We start from the raw sequence: 26,183 nt of genomic DNA on the forward strand, positions 1-26,183 counted from the left end.
TGATTTGTGGCAAATATTTAATATGGAGATTTACAGGGTATGTTTCTTTTACAGGATTTGCAAAATACATTCTCATCTGTTTGAATGCAAATACATCATCACAGAGGAGACAGAGCATACAAGAAAGATTTATAGTAAAGTTTAGAGATACACAATGACCAAAGTCTCAATATAATACTAACGTGGAACCCAGGTGCAACTTTTTCCAAACTGTACATGTATTTTTAAAAAGACATAGCCTTTCAAAATGTTTATACATTTAAGCATATTCATTAAGATCAAACACGTATTAAAACCAGTAAAATTATAGCAGCAATATGGGAGAATATCTGAGCCACGTGAACATTAACAATTAAAATAAAGACAGCAATATGAAAAATTACACTGCTCTGATGTTTATGTTAGGTAACAAAGATAAGTAACACACCAATTACTTATGCCAAACCGTTAAAGAATAAGAATTTGTTCACTCTGTGAGCCATACTGTTGTATGGCTCAATCTAAGTTAATGTTTAAAAGAACCGTTGAAAGCAAACGTCCACCAGCACTGTCCCAGAGTGCTTCCTGAAGAACTCATCTGAATCTTTTTGTTGGGTCTGTACACTGATGATTCCTTTTGCATTTTTGCTATAGGAACTAAGGATATTTTAAATACGGATTCCTTACAACTAGGCTTATGTTGTTATTTACACTATTCAAATTTTACTTTTCCTTCCCACAACAAAATGTGCAGGAGGATTTACATGCTATACAATGTAAAAAGAGACTTTAAAAAGCCAGAACAATGTGAGTAAAACTGTACAGTGTTTGTTCCCTGCTCCAGTTCATTGCACTATTTAGGTTAAAATGGATGAGTTGTCATGCCCAGAAGACTTAATGTAGGATCAGAAAATCCACACACACACAGAGGAGGTAAATGGATACTGGTTTAGGTATAGTACCAAATGAAAGAAAATACTGTGAGTTATTTCCATGGAAAGCTTCTCATCATAGGAAGGAACCGGTTAATTCTGAAAGGCAGCCCTCTTCATGTAGGACACAAAACTGAAAGAGACCACAAATATATCTGAATAAACATCCATGAAGTTAGTCTGTATAAAAACGTATTGTTTACGCTAGAAATAATTAAATCTTGAATTCTACCCTATCAATAACACAGCAAGATCTAGCAATCATTTGAAACTCGCAATTAAGATACCATCTTCTCCTCAAAAGAAGATTAAATGACACAACCCACTATCTTTAACTAACATTATCCAGAAATGAGTTAACAAAAGGTCATGTCTTAAACAGTGCTTTTTGTGGTGCTATATTAGAGAACAGAATGCTAAATAAAAGGTGACACATGCAATTATGTATTAAAATATGCACTGAAAATTTGGAATTCTAATTCTACTTTCTAAATCTGGTGCATGTACTTGAATCACAGACAGTGAGAAGACAAGACATGTCCTTCACATGTTTCTCATTCCTGTTTCACATACAAGACAAACCTCGGAGCAATCCAGCTTTCAAACCAATGCTAGCACAACACAAAAGCAAATAGAGAAGTCAGCTGTAACAATCAAACAAAAATTTCAAAGACAAGAACATGAATATTCCTGTTATGTTAAATGCATATTTTATTAGTAGAATAAGGGTTAAGATCTTGTTTCATTAATAAAAAATGTTTCGTTGTTTGTTTAGCCTTTACCAGATGCCTGAAAGATCAGATAACTGGTAGGAAAACAAGCTGCAAGATGAAAATTAATTCTATTTTTATGACATCTACATTCAGAAAAAAGCCCAAGAGAAAATAACACTATGTATATTTCATCTACTTTACTCAGTGATAATATATAGTATATAACTTTTTAGAACTATATTTTTATGTCACAATTACTGTTTAAGAACAATTGGATGAGAGCACAGAGCTTAGTAATACATATATTTTAAAACAGCTTACTGTCAGGATACATCTGATTTCAAAGTAATATGTTCCATCTAGAAGTACATACATACATGCATACACAGATCTAGCAATTATGCATTAAAAATGTCACAACCATTTACACTTCACATTTACATTGGCATTGAGGGAAAAACAATCTTGCAGTGAATGATTTATTCAATTTGTGTACTGTACCAGTAATATATTCTATTCAATAATTATTCAACTGACTGAAATTAAATCTCCGAATTTTGTACCTATTCATAAAAATTTTGATTCTATATATACAAAATGTATTGATTTGCTTCTTAAATATCTGAATTAAGAAATCTTGGCTGCCTGCAGACTTCCTTAATTATTTCTCCTCACCTCCATAGCTGTAAAACTAGCTAATTCTACTTCCCACCACACCTTCCTCAGCTATGACTTTAAATTTGCTGTGAACTCCTCCCCAGCAGGTCACCCCCATACTGTTTGTTCTTGTCATCATGCAGAAGAGGGAATCAAGAACATGAGGACGAAATAAAGTGATGATGTATATTACTTTCTGAAACACTTTTGAGGTAGCGGAAATTAGGAAATGAGAATGTTTCATAAAAAAAGTAAAAACAAAACCAAAAAATATCATTTGAAAACTAGTAATCCTGTTCAGAAACACATATGGAGTTTTCTTCTTTCCTGAATAAAAAGGATAACGCCTGTACAAATACCTCTGAGAGCTCTGATTTGCATTTGCCTTTTTCATTTCTTTATCATACTGCATCTGCAGAGCAATGTTCTGACATTTCTCCTGACAGTGTTTCAGATGCGTTAGCTGACACTTTTACATTTTACAAGTTACGAAAAAAATCATAGGAATGATCCAGGATATCACAGGTCAGTAGGAGATCTAATTGCATAACTCTCCTTCAAGTTCCAGCCCCATGCTCCAGCTCTCGACTAAATTGCCTTGCCAAAAGAAAGTTACTCAATCATCATTAAATGAATGTATCAAGTACTAGATGATACATATGGTGGGGTTGGAGGTGTCTTCCTACATGATCCAAATTTAGTCTTTCACAAACTTTACAATTAATTCTGGCATTTAGTTCAAGATATTCAAAATAGTGACATTTCTACCAAACACTATGAAGTTCAGAGAAGATACAAACTTGTTTCACTTTCTTTTTGTTTCTGTCAGAACAGAAGCAGCAGGACTTCTTATAAAATGAACACTTATTGCTCAGTCTTACAGTTCCATTAAACTTCCAGGCTCATGACACTTTTTATTCCATTAAAGTATAACAATAATACTATGGAAATCATTAGAATCACTTTCCGCTGACATTTTTTCTTCAGCTCTTGATTCTAAACAATCAATGCAAATCTTCAGTGGTAGCTGACAATATCTACATTACAATGTAATGCTGGCAGAGGAGCTATAAATGTTTAGGACAATCTAAACATAGCAATGTGAAACGCAGGGCTACAGTGACAGAGTAAAATTCCACGCTGATTAGCTTGTATATCATGCAAACAGATCCACAGAAGAGTGAGAAAGCCTCTGTTCATAATTTCTTAGTTCAGAAATCATGATATCTGAGGGGAAATCATCTCCTCCTTTCAGTATGAGTGAGATGAGAGAGAGATTATCCTTCAAACTCCCACAATTTGTCTTTCACAATAAGAGGCACAGTGCTTCCCTGAAAGTATATGAAGAACTGTTTGATCCAACACATTTAATGTGAGCATGATGTTTTTGTAATTGGTGCAACTAGCTGGTAGAACATCCCTGGTGACTTTGAAGTCACGAGCGTGCAGAGGAAGAGGTAGGAGGGAACCTCAAAGATTCTGAGATCATCGTGTCATATGTTCAGCTAATCTGTTTTTATAAGTCCTCCTCAGAAGATTCCTGTTTCCCTCAGCAGTCAGCTCCTCCTCAGCATCCAAGTAATGTAAAAACTTTTCTCAATAGTTATGTCTAAAAATAAGGGGCGACATTGTAAAGAACACTATCCAATCAGCTTCTACCAGATGTATTATGATGAAAAGCAAACAGCTTTAATTACTGACAGCAGTTCATCCTCTTGGATCAAAAATTTTGCTTCATAAAACTAATGTTCAGTGCCATCGTCATTAAAAACCCCTCGATTTTAAGCTCAAGTGGCTCTCAGTTCATAAGCAAATACATCTGTCTAACCTAAGAAAGATTTTCAGAAAGGGTAAGTAAACAATGGAGCAATCAAAGGAATCAACTAAAAGGAGCTTGACATTCTTATTGTACGTGGTAGTTCTGCAACGCTGCATGAAAATCAGAAATGAGCCTCTTAACAGAGGTCAGTTGAAGCTTCTAGAATGCTGTGCGCTTCTCTTATCAGTTTTTCTGAAGCAACAGCATGCTAATGTTCATCTACAGCTGTAACCTGGAAGTATTTTCAGATCTCTATGAGATAAGCGGTTAGAATCTGTGTAAGAAATACAAAAATCTTAAAAAAAAAAGCCCAACAACAAAACCAAAAAACAAAAACATAGAAGAAGTCAAATAACTGTATTTGAGGAAAAAAAAAAAAAAGCAAGACTTGGAAAACTTGATACCAACAGAAAAAAACCTGGTAGCATACAAACTTGAAGCTGAACAGCTGAATATACTCTACACTTGAGTGACAAATAAAATGGCATCCATCACTCCTTTAGCTTCTTCTGATCTTGGGAGTCTGATGAATATTTAAACACCAAAGAAGTGAGGATGATGTATACACCAAGACTTAAGCAATAACACAAGTGTTTTTAAGATGCGGGCAAAAACAAAGTCAAAGTGTTTAGAAGTAATTTAACAACCTGGAAACTACCTGGAACAACTCCTTAAAGTTAAAGCTAGCAGTGATTTTCCAAGTCTGACATTCTGCTAATAAAAATCAACGCACAAGCCTGGAAAATAAATGATTAGTACATGGACTTCAAGTAAAAGATGAAGAAGGTGCAATAAATAAATGTAAAACAAGTAAGTAATACAGATTAGAAGATAACACATTTTTAAACAAAGTCATAAGCACTTCATTTTGCAAATACTAAGTAGTTTGAGTTCCAATTCTGAAAACCTAGTAACACACAAGTGAACTACACCCATTTAACTTTGTAAGCCAGGCTGCTCTGCTCTCACTGATGTCATTCAGCTACATGAATACGAACTGCATACTTTCCTATGTTGCATTATCACAAACAAAATAAACGTGTTGTATTACAAACTATATGCTCACAAGCGCCTAACAGAATGAAAACCTTCTGCGATAGAAGGCTAACATACCTCATGGAGGCTGCACAACTACTCTTTTCAAATACATCTTTTATGTTCAGCATATTAATATAAAATTTTAAAAAACTATATTTGCTAGGAAACATACTCACCCTTTAAAATATAGTCTGTTAACAAGCCTGGCACTTTCTCGCTATCCTCTTTCATGGCATGAAGGACTGAAGTGTGGAAACAAAACAAACAAACAAGCAATTCAGACATTTAGTCGTAAATTAAAGACAACACTCATGAAAAAAAAACAGCAAAGCTATTTCTACTATTCACAGGGATATTACATATAACTAGCAAGAAAAACCTTAACTGGAGTACAAGAAGAAACACAAGAAGAGACACACAGTATCTTCACCCTTCACTTGTACAATTCTCACCATACTTCACAGTAGGCAGATGCAAGAGACCCGTATTACATGCTAATTATTTACAGTAAGACGTCATCAATCACGACAGCAAAAAAATCATAGAATCATTAACATTGGAAAAGACTGCTAAGATCATCTTGTCCAACCACCAGCCCAGCTCCACCACGACCACTGACCATGTCCCTCAGTGTCATATCCACACGGTTCTTGAACAACTCTAGGGTCGGTGACCCCTCTACCTCCCTGGGCAGCCCGTGCTAAGAGTGCCTAACCACTCTTCCTGAGAAGAAATCTTTCCTAATATCCAACCTGAACATCCCCTGGTGCAATCTAAGGCCAAGGCCTCTCGTCCTCATAGTTACCTGGGAGAAGAGGCCCACCCCTACTTCGCCACAACCCCTTTTCAGGTAGTTGTACAGAGTGATAAGGTCTCCCCTGAGCCTTGTCTTCTCCAGCCTGAACAATACCAGTTCCCTCAGTCGCTCCTCATAAGACCTGTGCTCCATCCCTTCACAGCTTTGTTGCCCTTCTCTGGGCACATCTTCACCATGAAAAGCCTAGCCAAAATAAAGTCACCACATCCAAAACTGAAATATACTAACAGGTGCTGGAGAGTTGGAAATCTTAGGTAAGAAAAGCATGCTGCCCTACACGTTTTTTTCATCTTCACCTGGAATCATGCAATATCATTACTCTTCTAGAGATGCGCTGCTGTAAATGATTAGATAAGAATGATCATCTATTCTGTGACTTCTTATATTCAAAGTGTCATATTAATCATTCTAATTATTAGGGAGAAGATTCAAATTTTTTGTACAACATCTCAAGTTTTGAGAGATAAGTATATAAGCATGTGTGCAGCGGAATGTCAGGAATTTTCCCAGCTTGTTTATAGTACACAATTTTTAAAAATTAAAAATGGTACAAAATTAAGCAACCTGACACACACAAGCTTGACTGTTATACCATAATCAAAAACAATGACAATTCTTTATGAAGTGCTCTTGGTACAACTGAAACAACAACATGTACAGAACTACTTTAAATAGTATTATTTCATAAGTTCCAAATTTCTTATGTGACACTGAACTTCAAATATAATAGGTGTCTTATTTCAACTTTTATGTTGAAGTAAGACATGAGCATTCATAGCTATAGAATAATACAAAGCTTTGGGGGAAAAAGAAACTCCACTCAAAAAAACCCTCCACCTTTCGTTAAGGTCTGTGTTAACAGCAGCGCAAAGAGCGAGTCAGGAATCTGCAGCTGAGTCACAGGGTCAAGTTCCAGCCAGCCTACAGAAGGCCATACTGTTAATACTCTTTAGTGTGCTTTTTTTTTTCCCAAGATATTTTGTTAGTAAACTATTAAAACAATAGAAGCCATTTTCAGGAGGCTTTTACCTCTCTAATATCAAATTTTTGTTAATATCTTAAAGCAAAATTTAAATATGGCAAGAGGGTAAAATTTTTCTGAAGGACTAAGTATAAAATGCAACATATAATGCTTATTGCAGAAAGACATAAGGAATCTAACTTCCATTCACACATTTCATTTACTTCGGAATTTCTCTGATATTTATTTTCTCTTTCCAGGAAACAACCAATCAGCCTCTCGCTATCCTTCAGCCATCTGTGGAATAACAGATGTGCAGCTGGAAAATACCTTAAGACATTGTTAGATTCCAAGCACTGCACTGTAATCTGATCAATCTTTGGTCAACCTGATGAATCGAAACGTGTCCCAGCCCACGGAAGGGTGACTGGACTAGATGATCTTTGAAGCCCCTTCCAACCTAAACCATTCCACGTTTCTATCAAAAGTATCAAGGCATTTTACCACCTATTGTCAAACTGTTCCTATAAATCTCAAATAAAGGAGATGCCATTGATTCCCTGAGATTCTCTGCTGTATTTAATCACCTTAATAATTAGTATTTTATAAGATACAACCTTAATTATCATGCAAATTGGAGTATAACATAGAGAACTTAGAAGTTAAAAATAATTTTGAAGATTTGGCCTAAGAAGACAGGAAAGAGAATTTAGAACATTGTCAAAACTCAGGTTTAGATTACACTCCATAATTACTAAAATTTATTAACCAAAAAAACCCCCAAAACCACTAGCAGAGAGAGGTAGGCTATTTTAATGGCGATCAAGTACTATGAGACAATTAATTTTATGTGTTCCTGCATTCATTCCAATTTCTGTAAGTCATTAAAGAAACATTAGTATGGCGCAGCAAATTTGAACAAAAGGAGGTATTTCAGGTACTAAAAGGTAGCAGAGGGACAGAGATACATTATTGATTATTCCATAACATACAGTATTGCCGTAAGTCTCCACTTGTGGAAACAGCATAAAAGCCTTTGTTTCCTGATACATGCAAGTTTTTAGACTTCCGAATTTCAGACAGAAGCTAGAAAATGAATATTCTGCAAAGACTCAGAAAACCTCAGAAGATGAGGTCAAAACACATTACTAAAATAATGCACATCTACATAAATTATAGAGCGCAACAGAAATAGACAACCATGTATGTATGATTCATTGGTTTGAGCAACCACTTCCATTCAAGGAGGACAGGAGGAGTTGGAGGAAATCCTTTATGCTCACTTTTGGTTAACGTTTGAAGATCTTCAACAGATGGGGGTCCATTTTTCTTCTCATAAGGAATGACGGTTGTTAAATACTGTCAAATAAAAAACAGAGTTACTTAGCAATACTTTAATACAGTGAATGTTCCCTGGATTGTTTTTGTGAACACTGTAGCTATTAAAATTGCTAGCTACAAATAAAAGCTTTTCAAAAATTGTATTTCACAAATGATTAAGATTCTACTTCTCGTACCTCAAAGCTATTACATAAGCTGAACTATTTTTTTTTCCCAAATTATGTAAACATTACTTTAAAACTCATGCAGCGAAACACTAACAAACAAGAAGAAACAAATGGAAGTTGTAGACAGTCTGCTATTCTTTCTCAGAGCCTAAGCATGGCAGTAGTAAAATCTAAAATCTCTCCTCTTTCCAGATGTCAGGAACAAGTCCTTCATATATTTTAAGTACTTCTTACAGTGAAGCAGAAGTTAGAACAACCATCTCACTATCTGGTCTCAAACAATAAAATGCAGATAAACAATCTTCAAATGGGCTCCTAAAACATATAAATATGTAATGTAAGTGACACTTGTATCAAAAATCAGAAAGTAACCATTTCATAATAAAAAATATATTTCCAGATAAACAGTTCTTATTTATGTTTTCTTCAAATTATTGGGAAATTGATATCACTCAGCCTCTAAAGGATTGCAGAGCACATCTGATGCAGGCTGTGAGGAATGCGTGAAATAAGATGTTCTGGTTTGTACAAGTGTGCTAACATATGTTGTGTTAGAACCATCTCAGAACAGCCATGGGATTTTCCCAGTCACTGCTCAACTCCTTCCAAGTGTATGAAACATTCCAAAGATTTTGGTAGATCAAAGAACATTGCTCATTCCCATCTCTGAAGGTGATCTATATCGTTCTCTGTACAAAGAAAATTAGACTGCCCTACAGTCGGGTGAAAATGAAAACAGACTGCTTTCACCTTCTGACCCTATATGCTTCCAACCAAAAGGAACAGCAAACCTAATCAAACACGAGCTCATCACTTGCACTTTGATTTCAACTCACATTTTTACTAGTGAAGTACGCTGGTAGATCATTTCAAACCAACTCCACTTTTGCTTTATTTACTCTTCATTGAAATCTTACATTCTCATCAGCTTTTAAATTAAAAATCTTGAATCTTTCAGGATTTTAGTATCTGGAGCTTTCAAGCTCTTGAAGCAACCCTGCTGCTCTACGAGGTATTACATGAATTAAAAATCACTGGGATTTTTCCTAATGAAAAAGCTTCCCGAGCTCTCCCTGAATTCCATTTTTGAGAATTTAATAGAAGTATCTTTTGTGTTAATTACATATAGGACACTAGATAAAAAAACATTCCATCTCTCATTCAGCTTCAGAGATGTAGCTCTTCACATAACAGTGACAAAATAGGTCGCTTCAAAAATAACGTCTCCTATTTATTTCCATGGAAACTACAACAGAAACAAAGAGCACAATAACACTATTTGATAGAGTCAGATTCCCAGCTACAAAACACTATTTCTCAATAAAGTCAACAACAGCCTGCATGCCATGCTTGTAAACATCTGCATGGCTATCCAGACCACGGCTTGTATTTCGCATTGCTGTCACCACTGCTGAAATGCACCGCCCACCACCTCACTGTGCTCACATCCACTGTTTGGTCTCCATAAACGTTCAGCAAGCATCGATGAACGTCAGGGGGTGCTATTTTATCCACACAGAGGAATTCAATTTGACCCCTTTGCTTCATATACATTTCCATATCAGACGCCATTCTGTCTGACTGCCCTTCCGCTGCCATCTGTCACACAGCAACAACATATAACAGAATATGGGTGGGAAGGCTCAGCCTCTACTGCCATGACACCAACATCCACCTCTGACATCACAGGCCAACATAATAACATAGGAGGCATCACTTTCAGAGCAGCCCTTGTACATTCTACATAGTGTCTCTTTCTGTAGCAGCGGCAACACTTTAGCAGGAGTCAATTATAACTCAGACTCCGGTGAAGAAGTTTACTTTGCAGAAGGAGAGATGATGCTAACGAAGCTAGCTATAAGCATTGCCGTGATTAGGGTGGGATGATGCACCTTATGTCTTTATGCTCAAAAGCCAGACAGACTCACTTCTGTATAATTTAAAGGAACATTGTATGGGATGTACTGACACGTCACGAAAACTTCATGCAAAGACAGGGTGCTTTACTCCTTCCCTATTATTTCAGCATTTTCCTCACACCCACTTAACACAGCAGAGGAAAGCATGCGATGCTTCCAAGGAAACCATCCATGAGTCAATTTTCAATTTCTTTCCCAGCAGATGTGACAGAGATTTGCATTATTCCTAAAACCAAGAAAATCAACTGCTAGATACAAGGCTGTTAAATCTACGTATGTCAGAGACGAAAGTAGATCTGTTAACTCAGAAATCAGATCTCAGGCCCTCAGAGTATTCAAGTGGCATTCTACCCTTTACTGACCTACACAATAAATTACTGAGATACATTTTAATGACCAAATACACGTTCCCTGTTTTCCTTGCCCCGTAACATCTACCAATTTCCCTTTACAATGAAACAGACAAAAACAATGACCATATAATTGTTTTCTTACTTTCCAAAAAATCACCTCATTTTTCTCATCACTGCTTTGCTGTTAACAGTGAGTCTCTATAATAAGCCCTATTAAAACTCATTCCCTGAATTACCCTGTGAAGAACACATTACAAAAATGATTCGAGTATAGCTTACTGACATTAAATCTACTGTGACCTGTACATTCTTGACAATATGATAAGCAGCAATCCCCACTGTAATTTGTAGTCACACAAAGTGTTTGATATGTATAATAAGTGAAATGAAAATATCTTGCAATTCCTTCTGGAGATATGATCACAGAAAGAACTGACAGCATTTTGATGTTTTTCACACAGTTGTTGGTGTTGTATTTTCCCAGCTGCACTATCAGATGGGAACTGGCGGTTCCCACTGGAAACTTCTCTTTAAATTTTACCATCAGTGAACACACTGAAAAATTCTGATTTGTGTTTACTCATGTCTCAAAGACAAAAAAAAAGGACTACAGTTTTCAAAAGGAAGGTACCTGTCTAGTTTTCAGAGTAGCACTATCCTGAAAATAGTCAAGGTGGCAAATACCATTGAAATTAATGACTGACGGGAGCTTAGAAAGAACTGAACAAACATGTCAGAAACTTTATGCTGTGATTGAATGGGTATGAACTTCTCCCTTGTAAGGCATTCAACAAATTGCTCTTGCTTTTTTTTTTTTTTTTTAGTACAAGCCCAGGGAGTTACATAGCTCTTCTCAGGCACCAAAAAATACCTGAACTTAAAGCTTATAAAGGCAACACACCCTGAAAAAAGACTCAAACAAATGTTCTGAGAGTAGCACTAAGCAAAATTAGATTAAGCTCAACAATCACTAGGTATATGATGATACTTATCCTGTTTTCTAACTCGCTGCAGCAAGAAAAACACATCAGGGCCAGAGTTTGGTAAAATGACAAAGGAAGAACAAACAAAGCAAGCAAGGAACATGATAGGAGTTTCAAGCACTGACACTGTAAGAAAAGTTTTACAACATTATCTAGGAGGCATTTACAGAAAAAAAATCCTTTCAGTTAAAAGACTTTAAACAAATGCCACAGAAAATGGTCTTCCAGGACTACATTAGGAAAGAGGTAGTATCACACTTTCCTTTCTCCCCTCTTTCTCATTTTAAGCACGTTATTTTCATGATTGGCTTAAGGATACAAAAAAGGAAAACAAAATATATTCCAGATAACAAGGATACAGTATAAGATAAACCAGGCGAAAATTACAATCGTCATGAAAAAACAGCATTATTAAATTAACTGGAAAAAAAATCATTGGAAGTTATCCAATTAGTGATATTGGAAGTAAATGACTAAGCTACTTATGATTAGAATCAAGAAGAAAAGGTGTTTTTTTAATAAACACACACACAGAAAATAAGTCTGAGCTGCCTGTTTGTATATTTAAAATAGCTAAAAACAGCAGTAATTAGTATTGAGTGGTAAAGACAGCAACAAAAAAAAAAAAACAAAACCAGTACAGCTGTAAGTGTAACTGACCAGAATTGCAATAACATAAGGCAATACAAATTCTGTTGGGTTAGGTCTAGCCATGTACTCAAGATCCCCAAAGCAAGTGACAAATTGCTGAATCTATGCCTTTGTTAACACGTAGACACATACCTTGCTTGACAAAGAGGGTAAACCCATGATTCATAACCTCGTGATAGTACTACAGTTCTGAAACAGTGAAGTATTATTTTGGAATCAAAAATAAAAATCTTGTTTCTTCAGTGTATGTAACACCTCCAGGGACGTCCACTGAAGCTGGGCTGCGTTGCACTTCTCAACAATTAAACAGTCAATTAAAAGACACAAACCTGCCTCTCTCTTTCGTGTTACCTCAGTGGTCTGTACTGTACACATTCCACTGCTTTTACCATCATGCAGTTTTCAATGGCAAAAGGACATACAATACAGTTCACCCATTTTGCAGATGCTACTCAGTTTTTAAGATAAATCAGCTCTGAACACTGGAAGAAAGGAAAAAAAAATTTCCACTGCAGACATTCCCCAAGTCCTGTAATGCTGAAGGCTAAAATGGAATGTCAAATCTGGTATATGTTCTTCTAGTGGACATACAATTTGCACGGACATATAACATATCTAAAGCACGCTTTATGTCAAATCAGACTTTTAGTCTGGGGTAAAAAATAAGACCTATTATTCCAGTGCATCAGGGTATCAAGTCCTGACTGTCTCATTGCATTGAGGAAAGAAGGAGAGACTGTAGGCTGATCGAAGTCCCGAGGCAGAAAAAGACTACAGATGCCAACATTTTTGTCCTATTTTTTCTGTCCTGGCACATATATTCAACTAATGGTAATTTTCAAGTTCTCAGCTCCTACCAAAGGTTCAGACAAAGAATGAGGAAAAGAGAGAGGATAGCCCAGCACCTGTTTCTCTCCACCCGAGTTTCCAAACGTGTGGCGGAAGCCATTCTGTATGACATTTGAGATCCCTTCCATGCTGAAGCGCTAAAGGCAGTGAAAACATGGCAGAGAAAAAAAAATGGACAGAGAAAAGTTCAGAAGACTAGCATTGATCAGCATTTATCACACCTATAACAGTAAGACAAATGACAGACAAGCTCTAAGATGTATTTCAGCACATTTCTACTTCTTTCATTCATTAAGTTTTTATTAATAAAAAGCAAGCCTTACGGTATCAGCTGAGCATTATCAACATAAAAATTTAATTAAACAAAATCTTTCACACTTCAGATCCAAAATTTGTACTTTTTGAGACTTGTATTTTAAGGTTTGCTGTCTCGTTTCTAAACGTACAAAACATTTTTTAAATTTTAGTTCACAGTACAAGTCTTCTTTAAAGCTTGTGTTTGAGCAACATATTTCTAGAGACAATAGAGACACAGCTGATACCAGTTTTACAGATGTTAAGCATCTATCAGAAATATTTTTCAGAGGCAGTCATTTTAATTCCAACCTCTTCAAAACATTTTATGTTTCCTTTTCCACTCCTGGAGCAACAATTAACTATCACCTGCATTCCCCATTTTTTTTTGTCAGATAAAATACGCACAATTGGTTAATAAAGCATTCATATTAATTTCAAGCTCCATTACATGGAACCCAAGTGAGGAAAAATTAATATACAGTCCAATCACAGTTCTTCTCATGCACATTGTAGTCCTTTTTGCTCGCAGGAAAAGATGATTAAAAAAAAAAAACGGGAACAATTTTGACACTGAGGATTAAATATAAAATTCAGCAATTGGCAAGAACATACAAAGAAGAAACTGCCAAGCTGCTGACAGAGGACAAGCAGTATGATGTGCACACCTGAGCACGTTTATCTAAATGTATGTATTTGCGGGGAGAGGAGAAAAAATGTGCTGGAATACTGAATTCATTTGCTTTCCAAAGCGCAAAAGGGTCAGTAAGTAAAGACACAGATGTTACCAAAGCCATCTCAAGTCTTCTAGGATATTCTGCTTAAAGTTACTGGTATCTTCACGACCTGAGCATTTTTAATTACTCTCCACTATGTGCTTGTGAAATCAGTGTTTGAAGTATGAAAAAATGACTTACCCAAAATCTGTATCAAGGACAAAGGATTACAACCTGTATTTGTTAAAATTCATATGATGTATCTATAGAAGAACTGATTTTCTCAGAATATGAAAATGTAATCCTATTTCCAAGCTTTGTATTTAAATGAGACTTCAACATAGTTTTAGTTAATAGGTAATTAATTTGATTAACAAAAGCTCACTCTTCACAAAGTAATGTGAATATACTACTTATAGACACAATCTTCGCACTTCCTTGAAAAAAAAAAAAGTCAAAGGAGGAAACTTGCACCTTTGTTTCTGACTGAAGGTTCCCAAACCTGTATCGATAGCAGAAGTTGTTTTCAAAGGAACCACATGTACTAAGCCTACAGACTATCTGGGAGATAATTTGTTCAATTCACCTAAGGAAGCAATCTGATATGTACATCTTGAAGCAACCAAACCTGAGGATGTTTTATAACAGAACCAAATATGTTTGTTTTTGAAAGCATCATTCAAGCCTCCCTCTAAACTTGAAAATAATCAGAGTGGGTAATGAATCACCTGAGTCAAGTTTCAAAATCAAGTAATCAGTTTTTTTTTCCTAGTTAGAATACCACTTCTTCTTTGTCCGTGACTGAGAGCCAGAAAGGAGTACATCTGAACTCTTCAATTTGCTCTTACAAAGGGATAAAAATTCTATATTGTTTTCCAGACTTCTACTTTCTTTAAGTTCCATTAAAACTTAGCTGAAAACACAAAGGATGGTTTTTCATTTGGGTTGGTAAAGATTTTCAAATTTACATAAAATGCTCTTAGTAAAAGTGGTAAAGATTAGCACAGTTCCATGTAAAGATGCAAGTGTATCAATTAACCGCTTTAATTTAGTAAACGTTGCCTAGATCTTAACACAAGGCTTAGCAACTTTGTCCACAGCTTTTTCGTTTTTTTTTTTTTTTCCACTTGCGGAAAGGGAAAAACAAGTGACAAAAGTAGATCTACTGGTCCAACACCAGCCAGGAAATCAGAACTGCTTTCTGTCAGGACCCACCTATTGGACAAGATGAACAAGTACTACATTTGGACCATATCACAATTTTCCTATTCTCATAAGTTTATAAGATACATTTTGAAGAATTAACGTTTCATGACAAATGTTTATTCACTTATGTTTGAAAAATAAACTTCTGAAGCAAAATTGAAGCATTCTTGTTGGGGCTTAGCCAAACCCACAATATATTAAGCACATTTGCTGCATCCTGTAAGAGAGGCTTAAGAATTCTAACAATAATGTCTCATTCAAATCACACTGGGCAGATAAGACAAAACTACATTGACAAGATAATGACCTAATTTCTCTCACTGTCTACCTCCTATTTTTCAAAGTCAGTTTGAAACACATTTTTCCTCCTGTTGCTATGTTCTGCAAAGAATAACCAAGTTATTTCCTCCCTGTACATCTGCATTAAATATTGGCCTCACCTCAGTCTATTACTGGAGGTAACAACTTCGCCACAGGTTTCAGAGACTCGGGGTAAGATTTACTTTTTTCTAGCCCCCGGTCAACGTGATTAATAAATATCTGAACGGCTCCATCTATAACACTGAATTTCCTACAAGACTAATTGTGGTAAACATACTGAAATTCACACTATAAACCAAACGAAACAGATGGATGAGCTGGCCTAATCTGATAATAGAACACACAGCACTACATCAAAAGACAGCATTATTGGCAAGAAAGGTATTCTGATTCCAGGCAAATGTGCAAACATCTACATTTCTTTTTGAGTATAAGAAGAGCAAAGTGTTATATCAACTTATGGAAAAAAAAAAAGATAAAAATAAAAAATAAATTGGAAGCATTTAAGAGCCCTGTTTGTGAGTAAAGGCATGAAAGATGTACCAGTTATCTTGGTCTAATCAAGGACTATTACTTTTCCACAGGGAAAAACAAAAAAATATTTTAAATTTAAAAACAGTTATAAATATATTCTTACTGTTCCAGGCATATGACTTCTTTCTTGCTTCCCATTCTGAGGACTACCATTTTTCAGCTTCTTTTTCTTCTTTGCTGTTTCTTTGTGCTCTCTCTGTTTATTTTGTACTTCGATGAGGACAGAAATGAAGCTGTTTTTCACTTCCTTCTCAAACTCCAACTCATCTCGTAGTGCCAACTGCTGTACCAGCTCCTCAGAATAATCCTTAATGGCAGTCTCAATTTCTTCTAGCAGTTCATTTAACTCAGCAACAGACAATCTTTTTACTCCTATAAATAGTTAATAGAAAAAGCAATCTGTCAAGATTCTAAGCATGAGAATACGCACAAGATGGCATGAAAACAATACTCTGATTTTTTTCAAAACAACAAAATACATTCTAAAACTACACAGAACAAACCAGTGTTCATAAAAGAATAAGCTCATCACAGAGGAAAGTAGATTAGCAGGAAGTGATTTTTAAACTTTTTACTTCGTTCTGAGAAATCTGAGATAATCTACCAATACGAGGGGCACGCTGTAGTAATGGAAGCTGAAGTAACCACTAAACCTGGAATACTGACACCTTTGTTAACTATTACTTTCCCTCTGTATTCACTCTTCAAAATCAAAAGTATTTCCTGAAACAAAGGCCTAGAATTAAAACTAGCTGATGGGCTCATTTCAAACAAAAATCAGTACTGATAGTTTTGAGAAAGCACAAGTCCAAATTGGTTAAACCTACATCACAAGCCTTTAAAAATGACAGTTCTGAAACAAAACAAACCCTACAGAATTACATGTTAAAATTACTACTGCTACAGGCAATGAATGATGACCATGAAGGATCTCCTGAGGCTCACTTCAGCTCAACGTGAGAAAGCTTTCTGAGGACCGCTTTCCATTTCAGAACTCACAATAACGTCTGGCACGCTTAAGAAACTAGTTAAGTCCCAGATGCTATGTCAAAGAACATCACTTTCGCTGGCTTTTGAAAAACAGACAGTTCTAGTTACAATGAAGAGTACAATCCATTTAAAGGCACTGCATACGTGTTAGTAATTATTTGGTTATATTCGATTAGTCTAGTAAACTGTTAAGACAGGAAAGTGCTCATGGGCAAGGGCTGAAAAATACAGATAACTTTGCAAACTACAACAAAGTACAGCTCTCAGAAGCATCAAAAGGTAGTAGGTGAAACATGATTTCTCTCTTAAATTAGAGCAGGGAAAATTGATTGATTGGAGAAAGTTCCCTCTCACTTACCAAAGGTGATGCAATTAAACCTGTTAGGGCAATGAGCCTCAGTTTTTTCAAAGTAGCTTAAGTCTTAAATCCTGCTAGAAAACTGTAACAGTACAGTAAGAGTACAGTACAGAATGGCAAAGGCTCTAAGTTTCAAGCAATCTGAAAGATGTGGAAGCCGATTCTGAGGAACTGATGAAGCAAAGTTAAATTATCTGGCGAAAGTAACTCAAGGAATTATTTGGTCAAGGCTGATTTTCAATCCATAAAGAAGCAACAGAGAAGATGATATTTATTTTCCTTTTCCTGAGGCAAAGCAAAATAAATATGGTATGAAATACAAAGCAAGCTTGATTAGCTCCAAACCTAAGGACATATGGAACTGTCAGAAGAGCAGGAAGCCCCGCTGAGCAGGATATGCTATATTTTCACATTCTTGAAATTTATGTGTTAAGACAGCTACAAGTCCAACCATGAAAATGGAAGCTCCTCCATAAATCTGAAATGTAGCAGAAGCTGTAAGGCATGTCTCAAAAGGTCAGCTGGTTTTCTGAATCATCTGCAGAATTTATACTGCTGAGCCAGACTATGAGAAAGAAAGCACCCAACTTTTAAGAGGGAGCGAAGGAGAAAGATGTGCTAGCAGATACTCATTATGCTCCTATCACTTTCAAGTATAGGTTTGACAAACTAGCAAATTAATCAAATTTCCATCATGAAATGGATTAATAACAGATTTATGTTTACAAACAAATCAAAATGTTTTGCTTAAACTATACATGTCATTTTTCCTTTTATAAAGAAAAATGTGATTAATTTCAATTGAGCAGTAGAAGAGGAAGTATTTCCCCTCTTAAGGTTTTTTGAAGTGGAATGGAAGGGGAGAGGAGAAAAAGGGTTGTGGTCCTCAGACTGGAAAAAAAGCGATGGTTTCCTTACTTCTGTCTTACCGCGTATCAGGATTAGTTGCAATGACTGAAACAGTACTAAAGAAACACCATTTCTTTTTCTACTGCATAGCTTTCAAGAGCTTCAGCTAATCTCCTTAAACAGGAGCAGCATAATGGCTTAAGAAAGCATCTCACTTCAGAACATATAATTTAATAAATAAAAATAATAGGCGTCCCATTATCTAACAGATGACAGTGAACCAAGCCCCAACATATAAATTCTATACAGTTTCATTTTCATTCTAAGTTAGGAAAGCTGACAAAACGTCTTCTATTTATGTTCTAAATCTACTCTCTCCTTTTGGGAGAAATCCAATATTTTCGAAATATTTTTGGATGCAGATATTTCATAAGAGGAGTCATTATAAATGAAGTATGTGACAAGCTTACCTATTAAACTATTTTCAAAAAGGCTCTTTCAATAAGACTAAATCATTTTCAGTAACTATTTTTTAAGAACAAAATACCAAATAAATACCACTTACTCTCCTCGTAGCTGTTGTTTGTACTGGATCTCTTGAGTGTTTGAATTTCCTGGGAAAGTATGGAGAGACGATCGGATTGAGTAGGGGTTTCATCATCCTCAGGATCAGGTGATTCCTGCATCATTTCTTCTATTTCTTCAATCACCTTCAAAAAAGACAATCCTTAGAAAACTCTCACTGCAAGAAGAGAAATAGCTGCAATTTGAAGGAAATCTATTTAGAGCTTAATTTTTTTTTACTTTCAAGTGATATAGACATTGCTGGGTCAACCAATACTGAGTGGATTCAGGAGAATGAATGAAATCACATGGACATTTCCTCCCCATCCTCACTCTTTGAGAATAATGCGTATTTTAAAGGAAAGCTGGTGATCTCGATACAAGCAGTGCGTTGAAACCACGCAGCTATTTCCACATGAAGGCACACAAAGCTCTGCTTAAGAGAAGTGAACTGAAGTGTACGCTGGAATATCTTTCTGGAGGATTCAGTCAAAGGAAAACAAAACTGCAACAAAATCAATGAGGTTTTCTTTATACTCTCAAATTTCACTACACTTCTCTAAGCAAAACTCTTGTGTACTTTTATGGACGCCACTTTTAGAGAAAATTCAGCACACACGGAACAAAGATGACATTTAAAAACACCACCCAAAGTCATCTACCACAAATGGAATTCTGTGTTCTCAGCTCTTTCAAGTCGGAATGTTTTTCTCCGTATCTCATCTAACAAGGCAAAACCTTCCTGTTAATCCAGCACTGGGATCAGAACGGAAGATTGCCATGATATGATTATCAGAAAAAATAGTACTGCCATTTCCTCAGAGCCACCTAAAACACAACTTTTTTTTTTTTTTTTTTTGCTATTATACTGTATTGAATATAGTCTTGCATTTGCTTACTAAAGTGGGACAGATGTTAACTTTACTCAAAACTGCAATTCTGAATAGAGCATACATCCATGGACCTGGAAAGAAGCCTTTAGATACCAAGTAATTTGAAAGCTTAGTAGCAGAACTGTTAGTTTGTTCTCATATCAGGCAAAAACTTCGTAGAATTCTCGTTAACCACAAAGCCATATGCAGATATGAATGCCCATGTTGTCAAGCTGGGAAACCACAAACATTACAGTAATATTAATATATTGAAAATGTTTTGGCTTCTTAGCCCATATACTTAATTTAGTAGTATTTCTGACTAATTCATGACAAAAAGAGTATAAAGATTCCAAAGACCCTGACTATCAACCTCACCTGAAGCACTGGAATCCCTTTTCAAATCTGAACGATATGAATAATATCTCACACATTACTATGACTCAAAAAAAAAAAAACCAACCAACAACCAAGAAAGCTAGTTCCTGTAAAGAGCAAGGAAGAACGCAAAATTACAGGTGAAAATACTACCACATCACCACTGTGCTGAAAAATTTACCTGTTCTGCTGTGAACAGTGGTTCATCATTGATGCAGGAAACAATGATGGAATGCATATCCAACTGTTCTCTCAGCTCTTCATCATCTGACAGGTCAAGGTTTAAGTTATCATTTACCTAGAAAGCATGAAAATTAAACACACACATAAAAATACACACACAGAAATTTAAAAAAAAAAAAAGGGAACTAATATCGAGTTTCACAAATGAAACATCTTCCTTGCTCAAAATACTGGCATCACTGCTTTCTGCTGTCAAGCACCCAGAAACTGAAGCACCTTAACCGCTGAAATAAAAGCTGTAAATGTAGAAAGTTAAGAGAGGCGTCACTCTTGAAAGTGGAAGAACTCAGCATTTGAAGACCACATACACAATGCCACGCAGATATCCGCAGGGAAAGCTGTCAGTCCAATGCAGATATTTAAAACAGGCAATGGTCTTAAAAGAAGACAGGTGTTATTCAAGGTGGAGTGGAAACCTATGTGTAACAAATAATATTACACATCTTTTATTTTATGTGCTTTTAGAGTTTTACTTTTTCACGTAACAAAAGCAACATAAAAAGTTGTTTCAAAAATAGAACATGCCTCCTTAAGTCCCTTCCTTCATCAGTCACATATATTTCACTCTCATACACTGACACATTATAGCTTATTTACAAAGTCACTTCATTTTCTGCATTTTGTCTGCTATCACATTCCAGCCAAAACAACCTAGAAAAGCTAAAATCATCTGAGAACACACAATTTCTATTTCTTCAGACATCAGAAGGAAGGCAGGTGCCCTCTTTTTTCCAGAATCTGGACTAACCCCGCAGTGACAGGCCTCCACTTGGAACATCTGCCCACCCGCCACACAGACACATCTCAGTTATGACATTCTTTCACGTCTGCAGTCCTGAAACAGTCAACATCTATGAGATGGTAAGCAAGGATAACAGCACATCCAGAAGGAGGTCAGCTCTCCCTTCCTGACATCGCCAGAAACAGCATTTTGAGAGTCTCTCAGAATATATTCTGATGGTTAGGCCAATAAACCTCTTAAAACAGCCCAAAGCGCAGCTGACACCAAAAGGACCACATGGCATTGCACCCAGCCTCACTGTGTGCCCATTTCTGTCCTCACACTCCCACTCATTGCACTGGCAGTACAGGCTTTTGCACCTGCCAAACAGATCAATTCAGGCAACAATATTCTATTATTGTTAGATTACTTTCAGTCATAAAAGCAATTATGCAACCCTGTTCCTTGTAGCGCTGCACAACACTTCCTCCCAGCTTCTCCTGTTGTCATCAGAGCTACATAAAAATATTCAGAGATCTGTGATGTCAAAACAACAAAGATTTGATGAATCAACCCCATTCAACTTACACTTTTTCCACTTAGAAGAGGAAGAGAAATACCTCAAGCACAAATCCAAAGGCATATTCCTAGTTTCAAACACATCAACCAAGTGTTCCTTAGCCATTAGCATTCATTGTAAGAAAGTTAAAACAAGCTACTAGCTGGTCCATATGTGCTGTCACATATCCAGAAATACTGCTGAAACAGAGAAGCAGGAAAAAAAAATTGTGTCAAATGCCTCCAAACAGATGGGCTTCAGACATCCAAAGGCATGCCAGGTGGAGTGGAAGCTGAAAAAACTTGAGCTATGTTTAATTCATAAACTAATTTCTCCTCTACTGCCAGCATACCTAAGATTCTTTCTAATCCAGCAACAAGACTTCACATTAAGGTAGTTCCTTCATAATCCTTACAAAAATTCCATTAAATATTTGTATATTGTAACTGGTCACTTATTAAGAAATCAGTCCTCCAGTCCATTGTTTCAGTCACAAAACATGAGCACAGCACAGGGGTCTAAAATTGTTTTTAACTTCAAATGTAAGGATTTAATTACTCTAAAACCACTTAGAAAGTCTGAGCACGCTATTAATAAAAACTAGAATATACGTAAGTCAAAATCAATAGATAAGCATCAGACTCAAACAGAGAAGGACGTAGAGGCTCTGCAGGGGAAGATGGTCAAGTGTTGGTTTTTTTTCTGCCATCCTTTTCACCAGAACAATCACTGCTCTTGTCTGAGTAAAAAGTAGCTACGGATTCCTTAATGGATGGCAGAAATCAAAGCATTAATCTATTCTCAGGTTACACACTGAGATATTTTTACAACATAATCCAACTTCACCATGCTTAAACAACTTGTTCCCTCAGAAGACCTAAGGGATGAGAATTCTTCCTAGCTTTCTTCAAGTGTTTTAATCCACTTGTAAGAAGCTGAGAGGACAACCCCTTCCATAAACCTCACTGAAGCTCTTCCGTCTCTAGGAAACTATTTATTTGTTAAACAAGAAAACCAAAACAGAACAAAGTTGCACTTCTCTTCTCTTGGGTCACTTTTCCTGCTAAAGAATCACTTCAGTCTCTAACTGAATGCAGAATCAGATCAACTTTGAAAAAGTCCATACGAGATTTACTAAATCAGAATACTCCTTTCCTCCCTTACCCAGAATATTCTTCAAAATGAAACAGAGAGGAGAAAGTGTTTCACGTAAAATCTTACTCATTGTACAACTTTGTCTATCACGCTGTGGTCTAAGTAGCACAGGCCTCTAAAAAAACATCCATTTAACCCTGTGTCACTCCAACCCAAGCAGAAACAAACATACACCAACAATTGTTTTTCTCATGTCTAATATCCAACAGCCTCATGTCTAATATCAAGCAAAGTATTTTAAGCAATTTAGTAGCAACAGTCCTTTACACAAATGCAAAAAGCTTTATTTCCCTGCTGAGTGTAAGAGATCCCAAAAGGGTATTTCTGCAGGTTGGAACTTACCCCTTTTTCTGAAAGGTTCAGAGTCGGCAAGTGCAAAGCTCTGGTGTGGGAAGATTTCCAGTCAACTGGCATTACATTACCATAATTATCAGTCAAAGCATTCCAAATCCTGGAGAAAGGAAAAGAGGAATTAAAATGTACAGCATAACACAAACAGCAAACGATCAGCAATAAGCATGCCTGTAATGAGAATATCCTTCTATCAATGGCTATCAATTTTCCTCCCTAAATATTCATCTGCAAGTTACTGACAATACTTTTATTATGCTCTGAAGACAAGAAACAATGTTTCTTAGTAAACATCAGTCATTTCTTATTTTAAATCCAAAATTTATGCACTGCACTGAAGTAAAGCAAGGTAAAAAAAAAAAAAAAAAAAGACAGCCTTATTGCTAATTATATAACCACAGTCAAAATCTTCCTGAGGAGTGGGCAAAGCTTTCCTTAATGAAACTTGAGCTCAACTAGAAATTCTTTTCCTACAGTTGTTCCTGTCTTGCGTCCTGCAATTTAAAGTCAAGAACTAGCAGAGGCTGAGAGCAACGTCTGAGCCAAACCTCTATTTTTACAGCTTGCTTTAGCTTTCGTAAGGCTTTTTTTTTCTTGTTTATCACAGAATAACAAAGTTACACGAATTTTGCTTTATCCAGAAGTACTCTCGCTGACCTCAGCCCACCACTCTCCTTTACAGTTCATCTTAATCATTTCTACAGGTACATACACTGGGCTCGCAGATGCAGTCCTACTCTGGTATAGCAGTTCAGATCTTGGGCTGCCCGGAAGCAATGCGGTGAGGGTGTATGGCTGGAACGGTTGCCTAGCTAGGCTCAGAGGGCAGGCAGAGCCGCAGCACTGAGCAATGCCGGTGACTCACGGCTCTGTGATGACCTCGCTGCTGGTACCAGATAGCCAGGCATCTGCCGAGTGGCTTTTTTTGCCCCTTCTCTTGGAATAGGACATCCAGCTGAGTTACCTCAAAGTAAAAGAAACACCGCAGTGTTTCTAATGAAGTAATCGGACAGTGAAATTTACCATAGGACAGAACTATTTTTAAAACGAAGTTAAAAGCAGGAAGGCAGCATAGGCCTGAAACGCTGGGCTACTGAGGGGAGAAAGCAACGACCAGGGCTGCAAAACTCGGAGATGCCACTCCCCATCTGCTTCCCATACTTTCCATGCGTAATTCCAAACGTTCGTTCGGCCAGAAACCAGATCAACACGCTGCGGGTGCGCGGGACCCGTAGAAAGCGGGGTGCAGCGGCAGGCCGTCCCCGCAGGCCCAGCGGCGCAGCACAGAGGGGCACCGCGCCCCCCACCGGCCCCCCGGGTCGGGCCGGGCCGGGCCGGGCCGGGCCTCCCCATCCGGCCGGAACGCCGCCGCCCCGCTGCCCCGCTGCCCCGCTCCCCGGGCCTGCACTCACTCGTCGTCCTGCAGCGCGCTCTGCTCCGTGAGGGGCCGCAGCGGAACGCGGCTCTCGCCGCAACCGGCAGCTCGGGTCTGGGGGGGCTCGAAGCAGAGGGACAACTTCGCCCCCAGATCCCAGCCGCCTTTGTCGCTTCGGGCGGCTTCGGGAGCGCTCCCCGCCGAGGGCTGGAAGCCCGAGAAGTCCTGCCAGTCCCCCGGGTCTCGCTGCGAGGCCGCCGCCGCCATCGTCGCAGCTGGAGACGCCGGGCTGCGCGCCCCCGGCCACGACTCCGGGCGCTGCGCGCTCCCGGCGGCTCCACGGGGCTGGGTGGTGGAGGCAGGGCCCGTGACGGGCGGGCGGAGCGCGGGGCCGTCGGCGGCGGTGGGCGGTGCCTTCAGTACGGCACCGCCGAGACGGAAACTGCGGGCCGTGGAGCTGCGGGGCGCTGCTGGGACAGCCGGAGCCAGTCGCAGGCTGCTCCGGGCGGGGATCCTCCAGCTCCGCTCGGTTAGAGGCGCGCACGGCGCCTCGCTGCCTAGCCCGGAACGGCAGCTCCCTGAGGTGCCCGCATCGTCGCTTAGATGCGGTGAAAGCAGAGGCGCTTTAAAGGAGTTCTGTCGACACTGTTGAATCGAAGTGACAGCCAGAGGCCTGAGGCTGTAGTAGTCACAGATAACCCGAGTTGGAAGGATCGTCGAGTCCAACCCCGGGCTCCACTCTGCAGCACCCAAAGTTCAAACCCTATGTCTGAGTGTTGTCCACACAATGTTCCAGAGTATGTCATGTTCAGTTTTGAGCCCCTCAGTACAGGATATTTTGTGGGTCGAGTGTGTCCAGAGAAGCAGTGAAGCTAGTGAAACTGGGGCTGATCAGAGAAAGAAGGCTGAGGGGAGACCTTGCTCCCTCCAGCTGCCTAAAAGGAGCTTGCTGTGAAGAGGGTGTCAGTCTCTTCTCACATAGCAAGTGATGGGTCATAAGGCAACGGCCTCAAGTTGCACCAGAGGGGGGGGTTAGGCTGAATATCAGGAAGAATTTCATGGTGAGGGTGGTCAAGCATTTGAACGGGCTTCCTGGGGAGGTGGTGGAGTCTCCATCCCTGGCAGTATTTAAGAGATGTGTGGATGTGGCTCTAAGGTTTAGTGTTGGGACTTGGCAGGTTCAGTGGATGATTGGAGTTGATGTTCTTGAAGGTCTTTTCCAACCTCATCGATTCTATGTTTCTAAGTTTCTCTGCTTAAATCCTCGTATTTGTTTTGAGCCTTCCTTAAGTTTTTCATTCTTCCCACTTGGTGTTTAGAAAGAGACAAAGCATCTCTGTCCCACTCAGGTATCTAAAGTCCTTTGTCCTGTCCTGCTAAGTTGCATCTTTTTCAAACGATCAAGTCCTAGCCTAAGGCATTCCAAATGCAATCCTTTCTGATACTGATAGTATTGCAAAGGAGGCCAGGACTACTTTGAGTGTTCAAATGTCAATGCACCATCATTATATACGTTAG

At 38.0% G+C, this 26,183-nt stretch overlaps 1 protein-coding gene across 1 annotated transcript; it reads right to left on the bottom strand.

Annotated features, from left to right (window-relative positions):
* FEZ2 (fasciculation and elongation protein zeta 2) lies at positions 1–25,039 on the bottom strand. Its single transcript, XM_021391728.1, has 9 exons — positions 24,703–25,039; positions 23,282–23,390; positions 20,443–20,559; positions 19,013–19,157; positions 16,354–16,622; positions 13,236–13,316; positions 8,200–8,275; positions 5,315–5,380; positions 1–1,044 (listed from the first exon to the last, which is right to left on the bottom strand). The coding sequence occupies exons 1-9, from the start codon at positions 24,930–24,932 to the stop codon at positions 1,028–1,030; spliced, it is 1,110 nt and encodes a 369-aa protein (XP_021247403.1). The 5' UTR covers positions 24,933–25,039; the 3' UTR covers positions 1–1,027.

The sequence above is a fragment of the Numida meleagris genome, chromosome 3, assembly GCF_002078875.1.
Source record: "Numida meleagris isolate 19003 breed g44 Domestic line chromosome 3, NumMel1.0, whole genome shotgun sequence".
Taxonomy (NCBI): Eukaryota; Metazoa; Chordata; class Aves; order Galliformes; family Numididae; genus Numida; species Numida meleagris.

Excerpts from the sequence above, each read along its gene's own strand:
- FEZ2 (XM_021391728.1), bottom strand. The coding sequence starts at position 24,932 with ATGGCGGCGGCGGCCTCGCAGCGAGACCCGGGGGACTGGCAGGACTTC. Across the intron at positions 20,560-23,281 it reads TGAACCTTTCAGAAAAAGGG|GTAAATGATAACTTAAACCT; the intron begins GTAAGTTCCAAC and ends CATGCTTTCTAG. Across the intron at positions 19,158-20,442 it reads CACTGTTCACAGCAGAACAG|GTGATTGAAGAAATAGAAGA; the intron begins GTAAATTTTTCA and ends TCTTTTTTGAAG.